This window comes from Lithobates pipiens, unplaced genomic scaffold (genome assembly GCF_037356315.1).
Source record: "Lithobates pipiens isolate NorthernLeopardFrog02 unplaced genomic scaffold, aLitPip1_a1.2 Scaffold_22, whole genome shotgun sequence".
NCBI lineage: Eukaryota > Metazoa > Chordata > Amphibia > Anura > Ranidae > Lithobates > Lithobates pipiens.
In genome coordinates, this window is record NW_027507784.1 from 183116336 (window position 1) to 183143002 (window position 26667).

General features: G+C 42.1%; 1 protein-coding gene across 1 annotated transcript in view; it reads left to right on the plus strand.

Annotated features, from left to right (window-relative positions):
* The window catches only part of FBXL18 (F-box and leucine rich repeat protein 18), a 263250-nt gene that overhangs the window by 151104 nt on the left and 85479 nt on the right, over positions 1-26667 (plus strand). Inside the window, exon 4 of the mRNA XM_077448714.1 lies at positions 9862-10080. Within this exon, the coding sequence (XP_077304840.1) occupies positions 9862-10080 (219 nt within the window). The remainder of the gene's footprint in view (positions 1-9861; positions 10081-26667) is intronic.

Below are 26667 nucleotides of genomic sequence, written 5' to 3' on the forward strand. Positions count from 1 at the left end.
CACTGCAGTATCTGATGATGATAATAAGCTTTCATTTTTGCATTTAGAATTATATCATCATGATAGTATTTGTGCTCAAAATGTCACAAAACACACAACACACCTCTGGCAACTCCTATCTGCACTATAGGAGCTGTTACCATCCACGTTGGGTGAATAATATCCCTAAGAGCCAGTTCTGCCGTCTCAAGCATAACTGTACTCGTATACAGGACTACAATATACAATACCCATGGTCAGATACTCAAGACCACATTTAAGATATTGTTAAAGAATCCTTTCAACACTGTCTTCATGCAGATGTAAAAAGTGATAGGCTAAAACAGAGGACCGTACGCAACCAGTGCGGTTCGTCACACAATTCCATACTCAATTCAGGAAGATGGAAAGGATCCTCTCCAAACATTGGTCATTCTTGAGTGAGGATCCCCATCTAAAATCTACATTACATTACACTACATGTGACACATAGATAAAGAGATTTCACATGTAAAGGAAAGCAGTATACCATATCTGACTTCTTTACATGTTCATCCAAGTACGTCATATACTTCTCGACATGCCCATGCGGCCTACTTTATGTAGGCCGCACTATCTGTACTCTCCATAAATGGTCTGATGAACACCGTAACTCTGTTGAAAAGGGCGTGGATAAATATAGTGTTCAGAGGCACTTTAAAGAATTTCATAAGCAGTCATTTTTAGGGCTACGCGTTTGGGTCATAGAGGCCATATCCAAACATTTCCCCAAAGCAGAGCGCTATAAACGGCTATGTGAGAGGTAAAATTACTGGATCTATACCTTAGTTTATCGCCTGGGGGCCTTAATGAGGGCATTGAAATTGAAAATTCTATTATGACCATATCTGCCCCCATTGGTCCATATTGTGCGTGTATGTGTGCGTATGTACCTATGCACTTGTATATGGCATGTATACACATATGCACAGAGAGAGAGAAGTGTGTGTGTGTGTGTGTGTGTATATATATATATATATATATATGTGTGTGTGTGTGTGTGTGTATATATATATATATATATATACATATACATATACATATACATATATATATATATATATGTCTCTCTATATATAAATACACATATATACCTTTATTCCCCATCAAACAAGATAGAATAGAAAATGAAAATAATATATAGCACTCATAATTAATAAATGCCAATTTTTATATAGTATAGTTAAAGAGGAAGTAAACCCTACCAAACAAATCGTCATTTTTAACTATTTGTATTAGAATGAACATCAGCATTCATAACATCTATCTTTTGTCCCAAAACGAGCGTTATAAATACCTTTTTTTTTTTAGTTTGAAAAAGCGGTGTCTTCCGGGTATCGCCCGCGCCATTGCTAATCCTGATTTCCATCTCCTTTGTGGACGTCATTTCCGCCCTTAGACTCCCTCAATAAATCTCGCGCATGTGCCGTAGCGTCATAACCAAGCCTCGATCTCGATTGCCGTTACTAAGGCAACAAAGCTCTCTCGCTCTGCTCTGCTCTCATTCATTCCCCTGCGTGACATCTTGTTCTGTCACAAGGGGGAGTATCAGGAAGAGCAGGCAGAGATGTATGTCACGAGACTTCTCCTCTGTGCCGCTCTGAGGAGAATGTCATGTAAAAAAAAAGGCTGGGAAGAAGGAAAGAGACAGGCGGCATTGGATTACATGCCGCCTCGAAAATACATACTGAGCAAGCGCGCATGACGTCATTGACAGCAAAACGACGATTTACAGGAAAACTATACAAGTGAGTGCACTTTCTCAGGCAGCGGTCAGCTGCCTGAGAAAAAAATTAACTAACAAGCTGAAGATGTTTAAGAGGGTTTACAACCACTTTAAATTCTCATGGCCGTTCCATTTTTGTAATTATATAATGAGGATTTCCTTGATCCTCTGATTCTTGAGCCTATAATGTATATCCTATATATATCTAATATAGTAATGTGAATACAATGATCCAAATACACACATATAAACAATTTTATTCCTTTTAGATATAAAATTTATACATCTCAGGACTCATTGGTCGTTTCCTGTAAGTATTTTGGTTTATTAGTCTAAGCCTATTAATTCTTGAATTTCTTAAATGTGTACTTTTTATAATTTTTATAATAAGTATATAGTTTTAATAGTTTGTATTTTAAGTAATTTCTTAACCCCCTAAATGTATCAGTTATTTGTAATTTTAGTCATATGAAATTGTATTTAAACAGTGTGTTCAGTTTACAGAACTGTTGTTTGCCTGAGTGTCTACATGTTTCCATGCTCACCTGGTTTAGCTAGCCATTTAGTACTTAGTCTAGGTATGTAGATGTGTGTGTATATATAAGAAACCCTCTTCAATGATGGCCCCCAGCAGAGACTGAGGAAGAAGCACGCATGCTCCAAACACGCGCACCTCCCCACTGACCCCTTACCCGGAAGTGACGACACCTTGCTGCGGTTCCTGTGCAACGCTAATCCCTGTCCCAGCTTTCCGAGAGCACTAGACCCCACCAGTGTAACTAGACACGACAGCCTTATGGATGTTCCTGCCAGTGACACTAGGAACCAGGCAATCCCTTGGACATTGCGAGTGATATTGATGCCAATGATGTTTGTTATCGTTCATTTGTGAATGTTTCCATTATGTTTTTTTATTATTAAATGTTCTAACTGCTATACTCAGGAGCTACATTGTACCTGTTTCTACAGTGGCCCTGACCCGTTTACGTCCTCTGCTGCATTTTCTTGGCTTTGCCAGATATTTATTCTTAACTTCTCGTCTCTAGTCAAGCCCCTGACTGATATGACCACAAAGGACGGTAACCCACAGAGTTGGTCTTCGGAGTCCATTAAGGCATTTGAGAGTCTCAAGGCTGCCTTTGTTTCTGCTCCTGTGTTGGCACATCCTGATCCTACGTTGCCTTTTATCCTAGAAGTTGATGCTTCTGAGACTGGCGTTGGCACCCTTCTGTCTCAACGTCCTACCTCCTGAGAGCGCTATGCATCCTTTTGGCTACTTTTCCAAGAAATTGTCGCCTGTGCAGTGCAATTGCGAGATTGGTGACAGAGAGCTGTTAAAGATCATTTGAGCCATGAAAGAATGTAGAAATCTCCTCGAAGGTACCACTGTGCCGGTTCTCATTCTTACTGACCATAAGAATCATGCATTCTTGTCTGAGGCTAAACGCCTCTCTCAGAAGGGTGCAATGGGCTTTTTTTTGTCCATTTTTCATTACATTGCCTCATTCTTAACCTGTACTAAGAATGTAAGGGCTGACACTTTTTTTCACGTCCATTTTCCTCCACTTCCAAGATGGAGCCGATTTCGGTTCCCGTGATTCCTCCTGATTGTATTCTGGCTACGTTTCGCACTGGTCTCACTTCTGCTTTTGGGTGACAAAATTCTTGCTGCTCTGGTCCATGCTTCTCCTAAGAAACCTTGTGACCGCTGATTTGTCCCAGAGTCTCCGTACTGCCGTGCTCCATTCTCTGAAGGCTGCTGGCCACCCTGGGAAGAATCAACTCTTTTGGGCCATTTCCCAACAATTCTGGTGGCCTAGTCTACGTGCTGATGTAACCGCCTTCATAGCTGCCTGTTCCCTGTATGCTCAGAGTAAGACTCCACAACACCTTCCAGTAGGCCTCCTATAACCCTTACCCAATGGAGAGAAGCCCTGGACCCATCTGACTATGGATTTCATTGTGGAGTTACCCAACTCTCAGGGCAACCCAGTTATGGTTGACCGATTCTCGAAAATGTCTCATTGTATTCCACTTAAGAAGTTACCCACTTTTAAGGAACTGGCTTCCATTTTTGTTCGGGAGATCTTCAGCTTACATGGGCTACCCAAAGTGATTGTCTAGGACAGGGATAGGCGGTTTGTGTCCCGGTTCTGGCGAGCCTTTTGTGCACAGTTGTGAATTCAGCTTGCTTTTTCTTCTGCATATCACCCGCAGTCTAATGGGGCTGCAGAACGAGCCAGTCAGTACTTGGAGCAATTCCTAGGTTGCTATATTTCTGACCATCATAACAACTGCTCAGACCTCTTACCATGGGACGGAGTTTGCTCACTATAGTACCTTGAATTCTGCTTTTTGATTGTCCTCGTTTATGGCGAACTATGGTTTCCAACCTTCTATGTTGCCTGACTGATTTGTATTTCTGTGTTGGAGGAGCATCTCCTTGGTCTTCGTTCCACTTGGGCACAAGTCCAGGAGAATTTGCAACATGCTAATGATAGGTACAGACTCCAAGCTGACCAGACGCCTGCCTGAGCCTTCCTACCTGGTTGGGGACAGAGTCTGGCTGTCATCTCGCAACCTCCAACTTCGTGTTCCCTCTCTGAAATTCGTACCTCAGCTTATTGGGCCTTTCCGTATTCTTTGCAGGATTAACTCAGTAGTTTACACATTAGATCTTCCTTTTAATATGTGTATCTCAAATGTATTTCCTGTCTCCTTATTAAAACATTTTGGTCTGCAACCGCTTTATCACCTCAGTGCCTCGTCCCCACCCAGATTGAGAACCATGATAAGTATGAAGTAGAGTCCATTGTTGACTCCCGTAGGTTCCGTGGGCGCATACAGTATCTTTGAAAAGGTTCATTGAAAAGGTTATGACGGTCCGGAGGAACGCTCTTGGTTATCATCCTAGAACGTACATGCCCCTGTCGTCCTCTGTGATTTCCATAGTTATTTTCCCCTCAAGCCTGGTGGTCCTCTGAGGGGGAAGGGTCATTGAGGAGGGGGTACTGTCAGGGCTGGGCTCAGCCCTTACTTCTCTAAGCTGGCTGCTCAGCTGTCGGCTAATTGCCAGCTCCTATCTTTCCACAGTGACTTAAAGGGATTGTAAAGTAATTTTTTTTTTTTTAAATAATAAATATGTTATACTTACCTCCACTGTGCAGCTTGTTTTGCACAGAGTGGCCCCAAACCTGCTCTTCTGGGGTCCCTCGGCGGCTGTCTTGGCTTCCTCCCGCAGGTGCTTCTCACGTTTATGCGAGCTCCCTCGCATGGTGAGAAGCATGATGCAGCCGGTGGCTATAGCTGCTCGCTGTATCACACGGCCCCGCCCCCCGGCGCTCCGCGTCAGTGGATGTGATTGACATAGGCGGAGCCAGTGGCTGCGCTGCTTTCCATCCATCCACTCCAGCCAATCAACGGCCAGGCTGAACGGTGGAAAGGACGTCGTTGGACAAGTGTGGGACTTTCGAGGGGTGAGGTAAGTAAAACGGGGGGGGGGGGGCTGGGGGCGCAGGCACTGTCAGATGTTTTTTCACCTTAATGCATAGAATGCATTAAGGTGAAAAAACATTTACCTTTACAACCCCTTAAAGCCATCCAGTCCATACAATCTCTTCCTTTGCCTTGGTCACATCTCTAGAGAAACTCTGCTGTGTTCCTGTTAAAGACTTGCTTGGCTGACATTCCTTCTGGCTCCAGATCCTGCTGGTGATTCTACTACGCTCTTCTCTGGCTCCCTGACGTTTTGGCTTGTCTGAATATCCATTCGGTTTCCCGAACTCTGGCTGTGTTTTGACTACGTTTACGGTTTATCTTTTTTTATTATTAAACAAGGGTGATTTAACTGTACTTCTGTCTTGGTGTGATTAATGGTTTCTGACCCTGTACAAAAAGACTCTTTGAGGGTATATGTCCAGCAGGAAGGAGAAGGCTGTTTGGATGTAGTGTGTTCCCAGGATCCTACCCAATATCTCAAATCTACTTGGTGAGGACTGCATTTCCCTTATGGAAGCCTAGGTGTGCTTAGACTGCTCCCTGAGTCCCTTTAAAGGGTTGACTAAAGAGCACTGGCTGCAACACTTTCAGTTGCAGGCTTGTGGTGAGAGAAAGTGTAGCGACATTTTTAAAATTGGCACCCTTATACTGTGTTTACTGCCCACTTCCCCCTAATCTACCCTACTTTTATTACCCCATATAAATTGTAATAGCTGTGTTAGACATTTCTTTAAGTCAGACATAGGTATTATTACAGGGAGCATTCTAAATAAGTATAGCACTTAAGGCAAAATATTTATTTTGATCAAGTACAACAGACCAAACCATGATGGGGGGGGGGGGGGGGGGTTGGACCATTGTTTAATGTCCTCCCTTAATCTTTTGACTAAGGGAGGGTAATTCTTCCGATATAGTGTGTGGAGGGAGGAGGTGCTTAGAGATGCCTAAATATGGAAGGGCTTCGGTTTGCCACTTGAAGGAGAATCAGTTTTGCAATGCTTGGACTATGTGTTTCTAAGGAGTAGTTTAGAGCTTGGGATTTAGAATTATTTACTTGTAAATGAATGAGCACTGAGATTTTGCTGTTAGCACAGACAAAGGTTGAAAAAATGAAAAGTGTAAATGAAAACTATACATATACACTTACTAATTCAGGACACGTTTAGATTGGACCTGTACTAGCTTTTTTTTTTTTTTTTTTTTAATGGTGTTTTAATCTTGCGGCTTCATTAGAAAGAGTTCCCTTCACTTGGGCTGGCTATAAATGGTTTGAATCTCAGCCGGATTAGCATGGACTGGCAAAGATCTGAACCATGTAAGGGCAGGCTGATTGTACTCAAGTTGATCGATCAACTTGGGTACAATCACCCTGTCAGTTTTTTTTCTAGCAATATTCAATGTGTGTTTTCCTGGGAGGGATGGCTTCCTGTGCCCCTCAACGGGAGAACACTGTGAAATTGAGTGATTTTCTTTCCTGTAACACGTGCTTGCAGAAAAGAAAATCGCACCTTGACTGGCATTACTGCCCTAGTGAGAATGGTTTCACTAGATAGGAAGTAAAATCTCCAACAGCACAGAAACGCACATCAAAATTTAGTAGGTGATGACTAGAACCCCTGTCAGCTTTTTATTGTAGTCTGTGTTCTTGTGTGAAAGTTCCCTCAATTCTTGTATGGTGAAACCAGTGTCACTGTGACAACAAGGATTTTGGATTAAAATATAAAAAGATATAAAGCAAAACTGCAGGTAGACCGCTAAAGACACATTTGAAATACAAATGCTGCAGGTGTAGTGCCAAAGGATTTGCAATTATGTTTGGCAAATATCATGAATTACTCACCTTTGCCATGCTACACAGCCAGCCTGAAAACACACATACGCTATATTACCAAAAGTATTGGGACACCTGTCTTTACATAAACTTTAATGGCATCCCAGTCTTAGTCCGTAAGGTACAATATAGAGTTGTCCCACACTTTGGAGCTATAACAGCTTCAACTCTTCTGGGAATGTACTTATGGACCTTGCTTTGTGCACTGGTCAAAATAAATTGGTGGAGGGTGGGATCATGGTGTGGGGTTGTTCCCACAAAGTTGGGAGCATGATATTGCCAAAATGTCTTAGACCGCGTACACACGGGCGGATTGTCTGCCTAACTTAGTCCGCTGAACCGTGTTTCAGCGGACAATCCGCTCGTGTGTGGGCTTCAGCGGACTTTTTCAGCGGACAGTCTGACGGACTTTGTCTTTCGGAATTTCCGTAATTTTGTCCGCTGAAACTTGGTTTTGTCCGTCCAAACTTGGTTTCAGCGGACAGTCCGCTCGTGTGTAGGCAAGTTGGACGGACTAAGTATGGTGCATGCTCAGAAAGGATTTACATGGCCGAAGGTTGCATTGCAGTGTATTGGACGTCGTTTTTCTAGTCCCGTCATACGTGCTGTACACGTCATCGCGCAAGTTTTCAGCGGACTGTCTGTTCATCGTGTGTGGTCAAGTCCGTTCATTCAAAATTTGGACGGACTGTCTGTCGGATTGTCTGACGAACTTAGTTGGGCAGACAATCCGCCCGTGTGTATGCGGCCTTGGTATGCTGACACCTTAAGAGTTCCCTTCACTGGAACTAAGGGGCCAAGCCCAACCCCTGAAAGACAACCCCGCACCATAACCCCCCCTTCATCAAATGATTTGGACCAGTGCACAAAGCAAAGTTCATAAAGACATGGATGAAGGAGTTTGTAGTGGAGGAACTTGACTGGCCTTTACATAGTACTGACTTTAACGCAATAGAACACCTTTGGGATGAATTAGAGGGGTGACTGCAAGCCAGGCCTTCTCTCCCACATCAGTGCCTGACCTCACAAATGTGCTTCTGAAAGAATAGTCAAACATTCCCATAGACGCACTCCTAAACCTTGTGGGCAGCCTTCCCGGAAGAGTTGAATCTGTTAAAGCTGCAAATTGTGGGCCAACTCAATATTGAACCCTACAGGCTACGGGATGCCATTAAAGGTCAAGTGTGTAGAGGCAGGCGTCCCAATACATTTGGTAATCTAATGTATGCCAAGTTGTAAAGAAGGTGATTCCTGAAGCAGTAAATCTAAACCAGGGTGTATTAGAGCGACTTTTTCTTCATTGTAACTGTACAAAATTACAAAAGTTGGTTGCAAAGATATCAATGCACTTTAAATTGAAACTTAAGTATATTATCCTTAAAAAATAAGTATCGGTTTCTTATTTATTTATTTTTTCTTCCATTAATACTTACCTAGGTGGATGCAGCATAGGTCCGATGCTGTATCTGTCCCCTGGCACCTTTACACTGAAAACTGAGGGATCAAACACCGCCGATCACTCGGTTTTCAGAACTCCGTGAGCAGAGAGCTGCAGACTATTGGTCTCTGCTCCCTCAGCGCTCATTGGAGCGCTGGGCTGTGGAGGGGGCGGAGCGGGCCATTCCAGGGTCTCGGCACCTCGCTGAGAGCCTGAGACGGGTGTCAGTCCAGGCACCTGGCACATCCAGACTTTATTGTTGCAAAGACACGGTGCCTGGACGGAAATCCGTGATGTCAGTAGAGAGCGGACTTCAGCCACAAACTAATTGCACTCTTGTGATCCACAGGAGAAGTACAGCCAAACAAGCTTTTCCTGGACTTCTTCTAAGTATATATTTGAGTTTACTGTATTATTTTTCCAGAATCTCCCTCTAGTGGTCATCTGTATATCAAGCAGGATATTCAGCAGTACATTTCATGTCAGAAACCTGGTCTGCAACTTCTCAGAAAAATTTTGTGTATTGTTTCACATCTAACTGGTTGGTTTACACTGAGATAAAGGAACACTGTAGCACTATCATTTATACTGCACTAATGAACGAGAAACTCACACGACATTAATGATTTTTTATGTATCTTAAAAATATCAGTGATGAATTGTCTTGTCGCATGAGAGAATGTCTGCTTTACATGTGATGTGCCTGCAAAGTATGTTATGCCCTCTTTTTATATCTAAGCAATATGTTCCTCATTTAAGGACAGAGCCATGTAAATTTTCTTTGACTTTTCTCATCATAGCTCAAGGCTCCAGTTGTGTATCCCCCCTTGATAGGTTTGGCAAGACCAATGCTGGCCATACATAGTTTTTTTTGTTTTTTTTTCCTTTAGCCAGATTCCTTCATCCAGACAAAAGAGGGGAAAGGAGAATTTACCCCCAACCCCTGGCGAAACCATGTATTATGACAGTTGCTTCCCAATTGGCTGCAAGTACTTATTAATAGAAGTTGACTTTTGTTGTGCAGTTGCTATTACCCAGAAATCTGGATTTTTACTTGGCAAAGGATTATAAAGGAATGGTTTGCCAGGCTCAGCCCACTATCCCAAAATGAGATTTATTTTATTTAAATTTTTTTAATTTGTGTTCAAAGGTATAACAAATACAAAGGGCTTTTTGTTGTCTCATCTATTCCTTTGACTGAATATGTACAACATAGTTGGATTTCTTTGTCAGAGTTGGTATTGTTATTTTATTCCCATTTCAATAGTAATAAAAACTCTTAACCTTTTAATTTTTGGTCCACTTTACTTTACTTTAAGCTGACAAGTGATGTTTCTGTTATTTTTACAGACTAGAGCAACCGTACTTTCCAGCTAATGAGAAGTTCTTTCAGGCTCTTTGCTATTGCTCACGTCTTCAACGTCTGTGCATTATTTCTCGCAATGGAAACATTCAGGCTCAAGCACTGATTTCATTTCTTCACAAATGCAGAGAAGTTGTCATGTGTCATCTCTTCACAGGAGAATCCTTAACAAGTTGCAAGAGCTTACAGCATGGCATTATACAAAGGTATGTACATAATTAAAAATAGTAAAATATCATTTGGATTTACGGATGTTAAAAAATCAGGATACCTAAAAACTGACATATTAACAAATACAGGAGTGTTAAACCATCTGGCAGGTTCTTATCTCTCTCAATGCTCTTGGAGAAAAATCTACACCTGAAATGCAGGATCTGCACACGTGCTGTGCCTATAAGTGGTTCTGATTCTCTCTTTTGGATTTTGGATTTATTTTGTACTATCAGACAGTAGTCTTTCTCCGGCGTTTAGCAAGGATCTTAAAAAAGATAGGTCTTGGTCTTGAGGAACACTTATTAATTACTATAGCTACAGTTCACAGTACATTAGTGTAAACAGCAAGCTAGGATATGAGTTTAAACAAAAGAAAAAGAATGTGGTGTACTTGAAACCCAGGACTGCTCTATATGACACAATGATTTTCAGTAATAATAATGAAACAATAATCCCTGGAAATGAAAGCCAGACATTGGAAATGTACCATTTCCTACATTGGTGGATAGCGGAAAATGGTCTAGCAGTCTTTGTGGGGTCAGGATGGGGAAAAAAAGGGGGGGGGGGGGGGTCATATTGCTTTTCTCTAGACCAAAATTATGGAAGTTTGCAAAAGCCTGAGCTTGATGGGAATATTTACTTTTTCAATCTGCAACAAGAAATGTAAGGGTACCATTAGGGCGGCTACGATAGAACGCGAAAGACACATAGCAGAGGCGAGCAAAAAAAATCCCAAGAAATTCTTTAAAGCGGTTGTATAGTGTTTTTTTTTTTTTCCATTTACCTACACTTTTACATTTACCTACCTAAAAAATATCTCCTAAACCTGTGTGGTTTAGGAGATATTCCCCTTGCAATGAGCCGCTGACTGCAGCAGCGCATGCACATAGGGAATTTTCGGCTGAATGCCCGGCAGACACCAGACCTTGCTGGAAAGAAATCTCCCGCGCGCATGCGCGGGAGTGACGATATCGCGGCTCCGGCCACTCACAGCGCTGGAGCCGCGATACCCCGGAAGACATGCCGAGGGAACATGTCAGCTCCCTCGGCGTGGATTGGGCGAGATGTCGAGGCCTCGTTCTAAGGTAAGTATTTCACAATGAGCTAGTATGCGCTGCATACTAGCTCATTATGCCTTTTCCCTTGCAGGTCTAAAAAAAAATAAGAATAAAAAATAAAAAGTCAGCTGGTTTACCACTTTAAGTATGTAAACAGTAAAAAAGGGAGGACAGACCATATTGGCCCCATAAAGAAGGAGGAAGGACATCTGGTTACAAAGGATAGGGAGGTGGCGAAGGTATTGAATTTATTCTTCTCCTCAGTCTTCACAAGGGAATCGGGGGGGGGGGGGGGGGGGGGCTTCAGTAACCAAAGCTGCAGTGTTTATCCTCATGACACATCACAGGCAGCACCTCCATGGTTAACAGAGGACAGAATTAAAATTAGACTTGAGAAACTTAACATTAATAAATCACCGGAACCAGATGGCTTGCACCCGCGGGTACTTGGGGGAACCCAGTCAAGTAATTGTCAGACCATTGTTACTAATTTTTATTGACAGTCTACTTACTGGAATGGTACCAGCTGATTGGAGAAAAGCCAATGTAGCACCAATATTTAAAAAAAGGCCCAAAATACATCCCTGGGAATTAGACGAGTTAGCCTAACATCAATAGTCAAAAATCATTTTAGTACTGAGAACGGTATCATTAGCAGTAATCGGCATGGATTCATGAAGAATTATTCTTGCCAAACCAATCTATTAACCTTCTATGAGAAGGTGAGTTGCCATCTAGATAAAGGAATGCCCGTAGACATGATGTATCTGGATTTTACAAAAGCATTTGACACAGTTCCCCATAAACGTTTACTGTACAAAAGAAGGTCCGTTGGCATGGACCATAGGGGTGAGTACATGGATTGATAACTGGCTACAAGGGTGGGTTCAGAGGGTGGTAACAAATGGGGAGTACTCAGAATGGTCAGGGGTGGGTAGTGGGGTCCTCCAGGGTTCTGTGCTGGGACCAATCCTATTTAATTTAAATTAGGATGGAAAGGACCTGGGGTCCTAGTAGATAGGCTCAGCAATGTCGTTCAATGCCAAGCTGCTGCTAACAAAACAAACAGAATATTGGCATGCATTTAAAAAGAGGATCAACTCCAGAGAAAATGATAATTCTGCCACTCTACAAAACTCTGATCTAGAGTGTGCTGTCCAGTTCTGTGCACCAGTCCTCAGGAAGAATGTACTGGAAATGAAGACGAGTACACAGAAGGGCAACAGCTAATAAAGGGTCTGGAGGACATTAGTTTTGAGGAAAGGTTGCAAGCACTGAACTTATTCTCTCTGGAGAGGAGACGCTTGAGAGGGGATATGATATCAATTTGCAAATGCCTTACTGGTGACCCCACAATAGGGATAAAACTTTTTCGCTAAAGGAAGTTTAAAAAGACACGTGGCCACTCATTAAAATTTGAAGAAACGAGGTTTAACCTTAAACTACGTAGAGTGTTCTTTACTGTAAGAGTAGCAAGGATGTGGAATTAAAATAAAAGTGGTCAGCCTTCGCGCCGCTAAGTGGTAATAAGTGACTAAAGTGGAACAAAATCCAAAATCAGATATAATGGAACACAGATGCTGTGAAAAAAAGCCTGAGTGATATAAAGTGCAAATGCTAACTAAAAAATGCAGCAGGACAAAATAATGAACACAAACTATCAAATAATGAATATAAAGGGGTGGGTCCTGCGCAAATCGTGCCACTCAAATAAAATACACAAATTCAAAATAATCTAAATATGTGCATACATACAATGCCGTGAAAAAAATATAGTCCAAAAAACAGCACGCATAAAAATATATAAAAAATATATAAAAAATGGAAAAAAGGTTTAATGATAGAACAATAATAAAATGTCCGCTACTCAAGGCTCCCAGAACTCTCACCTTTAAACGAAGTGAATAAGCAAATCAAACAAACTCCAGGATTCTCTTATTCCATTCATAAATAATAAATAATAGCCATCAGGAAATCCAAAGGAGGGATGTAATGATACAATTCCGCCACTAGAGGGCCAGTCCCAGCTTACAGAATAGGTGAAATGGATCTTCACTTCTATTTCACAGTGTATGGCTCAAAATAAGAGAGAGGAGGGGGAGAGAGAGAAACAGGAGACTTCCATAGTGTAGTAGTTTAAAAAACGGCAGGTAAATTTATTAAAAAGCAGTAAAGACTCTCACATTTTAATTGCAAAAACAAGCACAATCAGGAAGAGGGTATAGTGACAACTTCCTCCCGTCTTACTCTACTTCCGGTTCGTCCTCTGGCCAATCCCTACGCGTTACATATGACGTAACGCGTAGGGATTGGCCAGAGGACGAACCGGAAGTAGAGTAAGACGGGAGGAAGTTGTCACTATACCCTCTTCCTGATTGTGCTTGTTTTTGCAATTAAAATGTGAGAGTCTTTACTGCTTTTTAATAAATTTACCTGCCGTTTTTTAAACTACTACACTATGGAAGTCTCCTGTTTCTCTCTCTCCCCCTCCTCTCTCTTATTTTGAGCCATACACTGTGAAATAGAAGTGAAGATCCATTTCACCTATTCTGTAAGCTGGAACTGGCCCTCTAGTGGCGGAATTGTATCATTACATCCCTCCTTTGGATTTCCTGGTGGCTATTATTTATTATTTATGAATGGAATAAGAGAATCCTGGAGTTTGTTTGATTTGCTTATTCACTTTGTTTAAAGGTGAGAGTTCTGGGAGCCTTGAGTAGCGGACATTTTATTATTGTTCTATCATTAAACCTTTTTTCCATTTTTTATATATTTTTTATATATTTTTATGCGTGCTGTTTTTTGGACTATATTTTTTTCATGGCATTGTATGTATGCACATATTTATATTATTTTGAATTTGTGTATTTTTTTTGAGTGGCACGATTTGCGCAGGACCCACCCCTTTATAAGGATGTGGAATTCCCTTCCACAGGTGGTGGTCTCAGCGGTGGGGGGCATTGATAGTTTAAAAAAACGACTAGATAACCACCTGAAAGACCACAACATACAGGGATATACAATGTAATACTGACATATAATCACACACATAGGTTGGACTTGATGGACTTGTGTCTTTTTTCAACCTCACCCACTATGTAACTATGCAAGTTAACTATATAGCTACAGTGCCTTGAGAAAGTATTCGGCCCCCTTGAACTTTTCAACCTTTTGCCACATTTCAGGCTTCAAACATAAAGATATAAAATTTTTATTTTTTGTGAAGAATCACCAACAAGTGGGACACAATTGTGAAGTGGAACGAAATCTATTGGATTTTTGAAACTTTTTTAACTAATAAAAAAATGAAAAGTGGGGCGTGCAAAATTATTCGGCCCCCTTGCGTTAATACTTTGTAGAGCCACCTTTTGCTGCGATTACAGCTGCAAGTCGCTTGGGGTATGTCTCTATCCGTTTTGCACATCAAGAGACTGAAATTCTTGCCCATTCTTCCTTGCAAAACAGCTCGAGCTCAGTGAGGTTGGATGGAGAGCGTTTGTGAACAGCAGTTTTCAGCTCTTTCTTTCCACAGATTCTCGATTGGATTCAGGTCTGGACTTTGACTTGGCCATTCTAACACCTGGATACGTTTATTTGTGAACCATTCCTTTGTAGATTTTGCTGTATGTTTGGGATCATTGTCTTGTTGGAAGATAAATCTCCGTCCCAGTTTCAGGTCTTTTGCAGAGTCCAACAGGTTTTCATCCAGAATGGTCCTGTATTTGGCTGCATCCATCTTCCCCTCAATTTTAACCATCTTCCCTGTCCCTGCTGAAGAAAAGCAGGCCCAAACCATGATGCTGCCACCACCATGTTTGACAGCGGGGATGGTGTGTTGAGGGTGATGAGCTGTGTTGCTTTTACACCAAACATATCATTTTGCATTGTGGGCAAAAAGTTCGATTTTGGTTTCATCTGACCAGAGCACCTTCTTCCACATGTTTGGTGTGTCTCCCAGGTGGCTTGTGGCAAACTTTAGACGAGACTTTTTATGGATATCTTTGAGAAATGGCTTTCTTCTTGCCACTCTTCCATAAAGGCCAGATTTGTGCAGTGTATGACTGATTGTTGTCCTATGGACAGACTCTCTCTCTTGGCTGCATCTCTGATCAGTCTTCTCCTTGTCTGAGCTGAAAGTTTAGAGGGACGGCCAGGTCTTGGTAGATTTGCAGTGGTCTGATACTCCTTCCATTTCAAAATGATCACTTGCACAGTGCTCCTTGGGATGTTTAAAGCTTGGGAAATCTTTTTGTATCCAAATCCGGCTTTAAACTTCTCCACAACAGTATTACGGACCTGCCTGGTGTGTTCCTCGGTCTTCATGATGCTCTCTGCGCTTTCAACAGAACCCTGAGACTATCACAGAGCAGGTGCATTTATACAGAGACTTGCTTACACACAGGTGGATTCTATTTATCACCATCAGTCATTTAGGACAACATTGGATCATTCAGAGATCCTCGCTGAACTTCTGGAGTGAGTTTGCTGCACTGAAAGTAAAGGGGCCGAATATTTTGCACGCACCACTTTTTTCAGTTTTTTATTTGCTAAAAAAGTTTAAAATATCCAATAGATTTCGTTCCAGTTTACAATTGTGTCCCACTTGTTGGTGATTCTTCTCAAAAAATAAAAATTTTAAATGTTTGTTTGAAGCCTGAAATGTGGCAAAAGGTTGAAAAGTTCAAGGGGGCCAAATACTTTCGCAAGGCACTGTATATGTGTGTGTGTGTGTGTGTGTGTATATGTATATGTATATGTGTATGTGTGTGTGTGTATATATATATATATCTCTGGTTACAGAAACAAAACCAAGCCAAAACATTTGTTGATACATTTGTAAAATAGAATGCAAGTCTATCCATATCTGGTTTTGCTAATGGATGTATCATGTGAAAGAAGAAATAATGCACTAACAAATTGTGGGTCCATGTCAGGAAATGTCAACTGTATGGCCCCTTTCACATGGGCAATCCGCCTGTCCAATTTTTGACCTGTGTTTACACGGGTCATAACGGACAGCAATACATCCTTATAGGTGGATGGATGTAAGTAAAGTTACATTCACCTACCTCTGGGTCTGTTCAGGTTCATTTAACCAGACAGAAAGTTTTGCAGACCAGCGGCAGACAGACAGAGGCAGACACAATTTCACTTAAATCCACCCACCCATAAGGTCTGGTTTTCCATGGAGGAATATTCAAAACACACAGATGTCACAAATGTGACATCTGTAACTTTCTGATCCAGCGGCAGATCAGTCTGGCTTCCCCTGCTGAGACTGAACGGACACTGCCATGTGAAGGGGCCCAAAAACATGACACCTCCCCTGTGTATTTGTTACTTGTTACATTACCTACAATGTGATTTGATTTACCAGAAAACCCAATACCTAAACCAGACTGCTTTAGCTAGAACTAAGCCCTCAGCTATGAGAACCTATTAGCTGAAGTAGTGACTTAAAAAAATAGCAAATAAAGAACAAATAATATAGCGTGTACACTTGTGATACAAGTCATATTGTAATAGACCGTTTTTAAAAATTAGCTTTACTTTTCAATCTGCAGCCTCTGTAATTTTCTATAAATGCAATGCAGTATGGCTACATGGAGTTGTTCTGCACACAGAATGTGTACTGGCCACTCCCCAGAAACATAATTTTCTGTGTGTGTGTGTGATTGGCTCACTATTTTTCCCAGATGTCTGTCTAAGATGCAACAAAAATGTCATTTTTGGTGAGCTAATACTTCCAATATGAACACATCTAAAGGGATGCATGGCCAGTAGCTTTCCTCAACGGGGTCCTGCAGCTGCACAGCTTACTGATAATTATGAAACCACTCCCATTAGACCCACTCAGCACTGAGGCACAGACAGACACAAATGGATTACTTCAGGATAACAGGAGGTAGGAATCTGCAACACAGGTTGTTATAATCCTTGCAATGTATATAGATCACCCAGAGGGGAATGTTTTTTTTTTTCTCAATAAAAGTGGAGTTACACTTTAACAGAGATCACCATTGGGGATGAGCTCAGGCAAGTTCAAATAATAGTCCGAATGTGCGTGAGCTATCTGGCAACAACTTCCTGGCAAATCATAAGCAGCTGAGGCATTCCCCACATATGCATGTCCCTTATATACCTGCAGCTACATGGGGAAAAAGACGTAGGCAGCTTATGATTGGCGGTGTGAGTGACAGCTTCCTGGTGGATTAACTCATATGGGGTTTGGATCTATACACACCTGAGCTCATTCCTGATCACTGTGCAGTTTTTCATTACATTATCACTTCCACAATTGTGATTCAACACATTGTCCTGTATTGCAGCACAACGGCAGGCGCAGGAAAAATCGCACTAGTGTGAAAAGGGCCTAATACCTAGTTAACCACTTTCAGACCGGACCATTTTGCTGGTCAATGACCAGAGGTCTTTTTACAATTTGGCACTGCGCTGCTTTAACTGGTAATTGCACGGTCATGCAATGTTGTACCCAAACAAAATTTGCGTCTTTTTTCCCACAAATAGAGCTTTCTTTTAAAGGTATTTGACTGACTCTGCGATTTTTATTTTTTGCGATATAAACGTAAGAAGACCGCAAATTTTGAAAAAAAATGATATTTTCTACTTTTTGTTATTAGAAAAATCCAATAAACTCAATTTTAGTCATACATTTAGGCCAAAATGTATTCAGCCACATGTCTTTGGTAAAAAAAAAGTCAATAACTGTATATTTATTGGTTTGCGCAAAAGTTGTCACATCTACAAACTAAGGTACGTTTTCTGGAATTTACGCAGCTTTTAGTTTGACTGCCTATCTCATTTCTTGAGGTGCTAAAATGGCAGGGCAGTACAAAACCCCCCCAAATGACCCCATTTTGGAAAGTAGACACCCTAAGGAAATTGATAAGAGGCATGTTGAGCCCATTGAATATTTTATTTTTTTGCCTCAAGCGATTGAATAATGACAAAAAAAAAATTATTATTTTTTTTTACACAAAGTTGTCACTAAATGATATATTGCTCACAAATGCCATGGTTATATGTGGAATTTCCCCCCAAAATACATTCTGCCGCTTCTCCTGAGTATGGGGATACCACATGTGGTCGACTTTTTGGAAGCCTAGCTGCGTACGGGGCCCCGAAAACCAAGCACCGCCTTCAGGATTTCTAAGGGCATACATTTGTAATTTCACTCCTCACTACCTATCACAGTTTTGAAGGCCATAAAATGCCAAGATGGCACAAAACCCCCACAAATGACCCCATTTTAGAAAGTAGACACCCCAAGTTATTTGCTGAGAGGCATGTTGAGTCCATGGAATATTTTATATTTTGCCACAAGTTGCGGGAATATTACAAACTTTTTTTTTCTTTTTTTTTCACAAAGTTGTCACTAAATGATATATTGCTCACACATGCCATGGGCATATGTGAAATGACACCCCAAAATAAATTCTGCTGCTTCTCCTGAGTACGGGGATACCACATGTGTGGGATTTTTTGGGAGCCTAGCCGCGTACGGGGCCCCGAAAACCAAGCACTGCCTTCAGGATTTCTAAGGGTGTAAATTTTTGATTTTACTCCTCACTACCCATCGCAGTTTTGAAGGCCATAAAATGCCAAGATGGCACAAACCCCCCCCCCCCAAATGACCCCATTTTGGAGACACCCCTAAATTTAGGGGTACACTAGTGAGACTCACAGGTAAAAAAGCACCTAGGCTGTCAGCGACTGTATCAAAACGCTACAAAAACAACTGTTAGCGATCGCAGGGATCAGGCCTGACTCTGCGAACGCTGCAGTTATGTGTGTTGTGTTTTGTAAGTGACAGTGATCGATCGATACTGCACTTGGGTGGGCTGGTCTGGGCTTGGCGGAGGGGCTAAACGCAGGTGCTAGCAGGTATCTGGGCTGATCCCGCTAACAATGCTTTTTGGGAAACCTAAACTGCTGGCGACGCTAATATAGATCTGATCAGATACTATATTACTAAGGGAGGTGTATGCTTTGTGCGTGGGTGTTAGCGGTACTGGCACTAACCTGACGCTGCCTGGGGCGACGCAGACCTTATCTGACCCTCAAACTTATATCACCCGCCGGGTGATCAAGGGGTTAAACCTTTATTAGGTAATAAATGGCGGGTGCCCTGAAACTATAAAAAAATAACTAACCAACCAGCGTCACCTGTAACAGTTATATGGTGATCACTGGTGAAAGGGTTAACTAGGGGGCAATCAGGGGGCTTTATGCGGTAGTATATGGGGGTCCCTGGCGCTATAAAAAGCTGCGGCGAACCTAAATACCTGCCTAACTAGCGTCACCTGTGACACTAATACAGCGATCAGAAAAACGATCGCTTATTAGGCTGGGTTCACACTGGAGCGATGCGGGAACGCCACGAATCCGCGGCGGGTTCCCGCATCACACTGCCCTATGCGAACTGCTGGGAGTGTCAGTGAAATGTTAATGACACCCCCAGATCAGTTTGCATATCGCAGTGCGATCTGCAAACTCGGACAGGAATCGGATCGCATGGTGAACACCCATGCGATCCGATTCTGCTGCGGACCAAAAAAAGGGTCCCGTGCGAGTTTGCGGCGGGTGCGACGCAAATTCAGCCATACTATCTGTATGGCTGAACTCGAATCGCACAGAGATCGGATGTGATTTGCACTGCAGTGCGGTGCGAATCACATCCGTTCTCATAAACCGCTGCAATGTGAACCCAGCCTTAGTGACACTGGCGACGGGGGGTGATCACGGGGTTAAACCTTTATTGGGGGGGTTAGGGGGGTACCTTAGAACTAAAGGGGGCTAACCCTAACTGCCCTAACAGTTATTACAGTCACAAATGACACCAATGCAAAAAAAAAAAATGCAATTGGTGTCACTGTGACTGGGGGTGCAGGGGTGATTGGGGGGGGTGAAGGGGGGGTGAGAGTGTGCCTGGCATGTTCTACTGTGTAGTGTACGGAACGAAAAATACCGACACGGAGGAGAGATTACATCACTTCCTCTGCCTGTGTTTACATTACAGGAGAGGAAGTGATGTCATGCTGCACTTCCATTCGTCAGGAGCGATCGCGAGGGGGTGGCCATGAATGAATGGCCGCCCCCTCATCCTGGATCGCTCCTGAACGGATTCCGACCGCCGCTGGCACCGGGGGGGGGGGGGGGGGCGATCGGTACGGCCATATGCCTGCCCGTGCCATTCTGTCGACGTACATCGTCGTGCGGTGGTCGGCAACTGGTTAAAGTGATTGTAAAGGATCGTTTTTTTTTTTTTTTTCGATTAATTTTTATTAGTTTTAACAGATGAACTGTACATTAAAGGTTTTGACATTTAAGAGAGAAATAAACATAACTTATCTAAGCCTTCACGACCTATGAGGCTTTAAGAAAACATTTTATCTGCTCCAGAGTCTTCCTCTTCCTCTTTTCTCCTTTATCGGTCATTTTTCCCTTTTCTCTCTCCCTCCAGCTCCCTTCTCTGTTAAATCATTTCAAGAAACAAACTAACTAGGAGCATATCACACAAAGAGAAAGGAGATACAAAAAAATCTACTTTTATCTGTTTTTTTGTTTTGTTTTTTAAACTCATATTTTCCTTGGAATTATCCATACTATCCTTATTTTTGTAGTTTTTTCATGGGAGGAGAGAGGATGGATGAGAGCCCCACCCGCCCCCCACATGAGATCACACTGTGGGCGGGGGGGGCTCCACCCCCCCCCCCAAACCAAAGGGCCCCAGGGCCCTCAGCCCCCTACTGGTCTGTCATGTAGAACCCCAAGGGAAATGTCTCACAGAGAGGAAGAAATAAGGAAACAAGGGGGGTGGGGGGAAGGAGGAGGAGGAGAGATGAAAACAAAAGACAGGGAAAAAAAAACACAACAAGGGGGGAGGGAGGGGGAGAGTGCACCCCTGATATTCTCCATGAAATTATACCAGCAGCTCATAAACCTTCAGATAAATATTTCAACCACGGTTCCCAGATCTGATCAAAAACTGATTGTTTATCTTGTAAGATTGCTGAGAGGCGTTCATTGATCATAATCCATGACAGTTTTGCTTTCACCGAGTCGGGGGGGACGACAGGCGCCCTCCAGGATCTAGCTACCGCTATCCTGGCTGCCGTAAAGATAAATGACGTAAATCTTTTTGTGTGCCTCGGCACTTCTTCTATTTGGTCTCCCAGCAGTGCCTGTTGTGATTTAGTTAGGTTAACCTGTGTTATTGTGTAAATAAAATTGTAAACATGTATCCAAAAACGCTTATATCATATATGGAATACCGTGCCCTCCATACCACAACCTCTAAAACATGACGAGGAGACGTTTGGGGCATAATTGGCCACTCTCGCAGGTACCATATACCAGCGCATTAATACCTTATAATTTGCCTCTATCAGTGAGGTATTGATAAATGCTTTTGAGGCGGATTGCGCCATTTTAACCCATTTATCAAGTTCTAGTGTTGTCCCTATATCCTGTTCCCACTTATTCATGTAAAATAGTTTTTCTGCCTTTGAGGATAGGATACTATATATTTTCGAGATGTGGCCTGTATGCTTATCGATGGACCTGCACAGGTATTCCATAGAGGTGGAGGTGGTGATATAATTTGCCTTCTGTAATGCCTTCATATAATGCACAATCTGCAGGTAGCTGTATACCTCTGTATCCGGAAGTTGATATTTTTCTGTTGGGGGTTTGTTTCGATAAGATACCTTTTGTGGTCACACATATCAGCAATGCGTTTCAAGCCCTTATTTGACCACCAGGCGAACTCCTGAGGATTAAGACCCTGGGTGAAATCACGGTTTCCCAACAATGGAGCTAACGGGGAATGAGTGGAACGGAATGCATTAGACTTCAACAGACTGTCCCATAGGCTTAGGGAGAACGATAAAGTGGGGCATAATATGATTGGTCTGTCACGCATTCGTAACCACATCATGTGACTGATTTAGTGGGATGGAGGGATGATTCTATTTTCATCCATGATGGTTGGGCTAATGAGAAGTGGGAGCGAATTAGTTGGGCTAGCTGTGCAGCTTCAAAGTATTTAGTTAAGTTCGGGACCCCCAAGCCCCCTTCCTTTTTGGGTGTATAAAGGGTACGCCTGTTCACCCTGGGTCTTTTATCTCCCCATATAAACTTCATAATCTTATTCTGAAATGCTTTAATATCAGGTTTGTGGATTGCGATCGGGAGCGTTCTGAACAAGTACAACAGTCGCGGCAAGAGGTTCATTTTTATCGAGTACAGCCTGCCAAACCAGGACGGTGGAGTTTAAGTCTACCTTTGAAGGTCCGCTGTCAGTTTTCTGTATATGGGAGGATAATTGGCCTGATAAAAGGTTTGTAGGAAAGGAGTTAGGGAAATTCCTAAATATGGGAGGGCGTCTTTTTGCCACCTAAACTGGAATGAACTTTGAATTTGTTGCACCGTCTGTGGGTCCAATGTAAGGTTGAGTGCTTCCGATTTCGAATGGTTGATCGTAAGACCTGAGACCGCCGTAAAATGGCTTAGGGTTTGGTACAAATTGGGCAGTGACGTTATTGGCGATGAACGAAGCATTAAAATATCGTCAAATAAGGCACGTTTGTGCTCTCTATCTCCACAATAATATGCCTTTTTATATCCGGGTGTTTTCGTAGTTTAATTGCTAGGGGTTCCAATGCCAATATAAATGAGATGGGAGACAGGGGGCAGCCTTGTCGTGTCCCTCTATGTATACCTATGGTGTGGGAGCTATATCCTTTTATCAGGAGTCTGGCAGTGGGTATGCTGTATAGTGTCCACAGTGTCGCCAAAAAGTTAGGCCCGAAACAGTATCTGTTCAGTGCATAGTGAATGTACTCCCACGTCACTGAGTCAAACGCTTTACAAAGATCTAAAGACAATGGCATCCCTTTGCGTTCGCCCTGGTTGTCCCAATTTGACTGGAGAGCTGCTATTTTATCTATCATCCATCGAGTTTGGTCAGGGGCCTGGGGGTTGGGTACAAAGCCCACCTGGTCCGGGTGTATGTATTTGGAAAGGAAAGTATTCATTCTAGTCGCTAAGATTTTAGTCATCAGTTTAAGGTCCACGTTAATTAAGGAAATCAGACGATAATTAGCTGGGTCTCCATGATCTTTCCCTGGTTTGGGAATTACATGATTGAAAGCAGTGTTCTCCTGTGAGGCCAAGGGTGTTCCCCTTCTTAATGCATTGAAGAAGGAACACAGATGTGGCGTCAGGAAGTCTGCGTATTTTCTAGAATATTGGCCGGTAAAGCCATCCGGACCCGGTGCTTTTGCAGGATTTAGGCTCTTAATAGCTGCCGCTATTTCTCCCTCTGTGAACTCATCTTCCATCAATTCTATATCAGCCCGTGCTACCTTCGGGAGGGGGATATCGTGGAAGAATTTGTCCGCCAGGGTTGCTGGGAATGGGTTTGGTTTCTTATATAGCTTTGAGAAAAAGTTTGAAAATTCCTCTATAAGTAATTGGGGATTTTGAGATAACTTCCCTTCCTGAGTCCGCGATCTCGGCATGGCCGGGTTGTACGGTGTACTATCGTAAATATTTCTCTGCCCTAGTGGTGAGGCTAAGATTTAATGCTGTATGCGCCGCTTCTATTTTATGCCTCAGGTCTAGTCGAGGGTTAGATTTTTGTTCCTGGACTATGTGTTTCAGTTCTGTCTCTTTTTGTTGTATCGTTTGTGATTGGTTTTGTTTGGTTCTGGAGGCTATTTGGATCAATTTGCCCCGGATTGTAGCCTTGTGTGCCGCCCAGTTAACACACGGGGAGGTATCTGTTGCGAGATTATCAATGAAGTATTGGCGTATGGCCATCTCTATCTCAGTATATAGATTAGGATCATTAAGTAGTGAAGCATTGAGGTGCCACGCTGAGGGTTTTTGTCTGGTCCATAAATCAGTCAATGAAATCAACACTGGAGAATGGTCTGACCACGAGACGGATAGTATTTTGGCTGTGTCCACGGATGGAAGGAATATATGGTCAATGCGTGAATATGTTTTGTGGACCTGAGAATAGTGGGTATAATCTGGTCGTGGGGTTGAGGTCCCTCCAAATGTCTGAGATCATAGGAGTGTAATATCCGGGCCAGTTTACAACCCTATTTGGGGGTATGTTTTAATATTGTCTTTTGTGCATTAGTTCTGTCTAGGGCTTGATCTAAGGAGACCTTACTGTCTCCCCCTATTATGATATGGCCCTGCATATGAGGCAGTAATACTTTGAGCATAGTCTCAAAAAATTGCACTTGGCCTACATTTTTTTTTTTTTTAAATGACAAACATGTCATACTTACCTCGCCTGTGCAGCTCGTTTTGCACACAGTGGCCCTGAACATCCTCTACTGAGGTCCCCCGGCGGCTCTCGTGGCTGCTCCCCGCAACAGATAATTACCAGGTGTTTTTTCACCTTAATGCATAGGATGCATTAAGGTGAAAAACCACAAGGGTTTATAACCCCTTTAAACACTTGCCTCCTTTGAAAGAGGATATCGTTGTTATGGCAGCAGCTAGCTTCCATAACCCCGGTATCCCCTTCTTCAGCGGGAGGTCCACTGCAAGATGAAAGTTTTCTCTGTGGCGGATTCACCGCCAGATCACTTTTATCAGTGGCGGGAGAGGGCCCCCCGTAGCGATCCGGTGCCCTCCGCCACTTGTCGGCAGCGGCGGAAGCGATCGCGTCCTGTCAGGTATGGAGACGAGTGAGGGGAAGATGGCCCCCACCCATCTCCATACAATTGCTGAGCAGAAGCGACATGTTTTTTTTTTTTTTTTGCATTTTGGTCTAAATATGAGATCTGAGGACTTTTTGACCCCAGATCTCATATTTAAGAGGTCCTGTCATGCTTTTTTCTATTACAAGGTTTACATTCCTTGTAATAGGAATAAAATAGGAATAAAAGTGACCATTTTATCTTTTAACAGTGTAAAAATAAAAGGTAAAAGAAATAATAATAAAAAAAGTTAAATGCGCCCTGTCCCACCGAGCTCGCTCGCAGAAGCGAATGCATACCTGAGTAGCGCCTGCATATGAAAACTGTATTCAAATCACACATCTGAGGTATCAGCGCAATCGGTAGAGCAAGGGCAGTAATTCTAGCCCTAGACCTCCTCTGTAATTTAAAACATGCAACCTGTAGAATTTTTTAAACGTCGCCTATGGAGATTTTTAAGGTTTGTCGCCATTCCACGAGCGGGGGCAATTTTAAAGCATGACATGTTGGGTATCAATTTATTTGGCGTAACATTATCTTTCACAATATAAAAAAGAAAAGGGCTAATTTTACTGTTGGCTTAATTAACTAATTAATTTTTTTCCTAAAAAAAAGTGCGATTGTAAGACCGCTGCACAAATACGGTGTGAAAAAAAGTATTGCAATGACTGGCATTTTATTCTCTAGGGTGTTAGAAAAAAAAAAACAATATATAATGTTTGGGGGTTCTAAGTAATTCTCTAACAAAAAAAAAACTGTTTTAAACATGTAAACACCAAAATCTCAAAACAAGGCTGGTCCTTAATTGGTTAATACAACAAAAACAAGTGTACAGTGCTTTTAAATGTCGATTTAGACATAGATTTTGTTAATGATTTTACAGTCATCCTAATTTTAAATTTCAAAGGAAAACTATTCTAAGGTGTATAGGGTATACAGCAATTCAAGCAATAATTAAAAATAAACATAAAGGAAAGTCCATAGCAAAAATCCGTCAGTCTACTATGTGAAAAAGCACTACAAATCAGACTTTAACCCCCAGGAGAACCAGTCCGAACAAAAGATACTTTGAGAAAAATAAAATAGTTCCTTTGTGCAAAGTTTTCTTTACAGCACCTGTATGAATTGTACTCAACAGCATGGCTCTAATGTGGCCTCTGCAGCACTGTGCATTCAAGTGTATCACTTCTTCCCGAGACTAGATCTTCTCCTCAGAGAGTCCAGTCATCACATCAATCACTTCGATCTCTTTTGATCTCTGATGCCCCTGGTTTCTTTTGATCTTTGCAATTCTTCAGTTCACAGACTTTCCGAATGGGTCCACTGGACCCTGCTGGAGACAGAGTGCCTCTGGTGCTGGCAGAGCAGAGAGAAGGTTGTAGCTGCACTTAAATCAACTATAATTCTAAATTCTATAATTCTAAGTGTTATGTATGTATACAGTTTGTTCACATATACAGTGTATATATATATATATATATATATATATATATATATATATATATATATATATATATATATATATATAGTGTGTGTATGTATGTATGTATGTGTGTGTATATATGTGTGTGTGTGTGTGTGTGTGTGTGTGTGTATATATATATATATATATATATAATAATTTATTGCACTTCAGTGGGAGTAAATTTCATTGAGGTGATTAAACAGGACCTGTACCTATTTGCTGTATAGACTACACGCATGCCACAGTCTTTGTATGACAAAAGCCTCATAAATACACATATGCCTCTTCTATTACATATGCTTCTAAAAACCT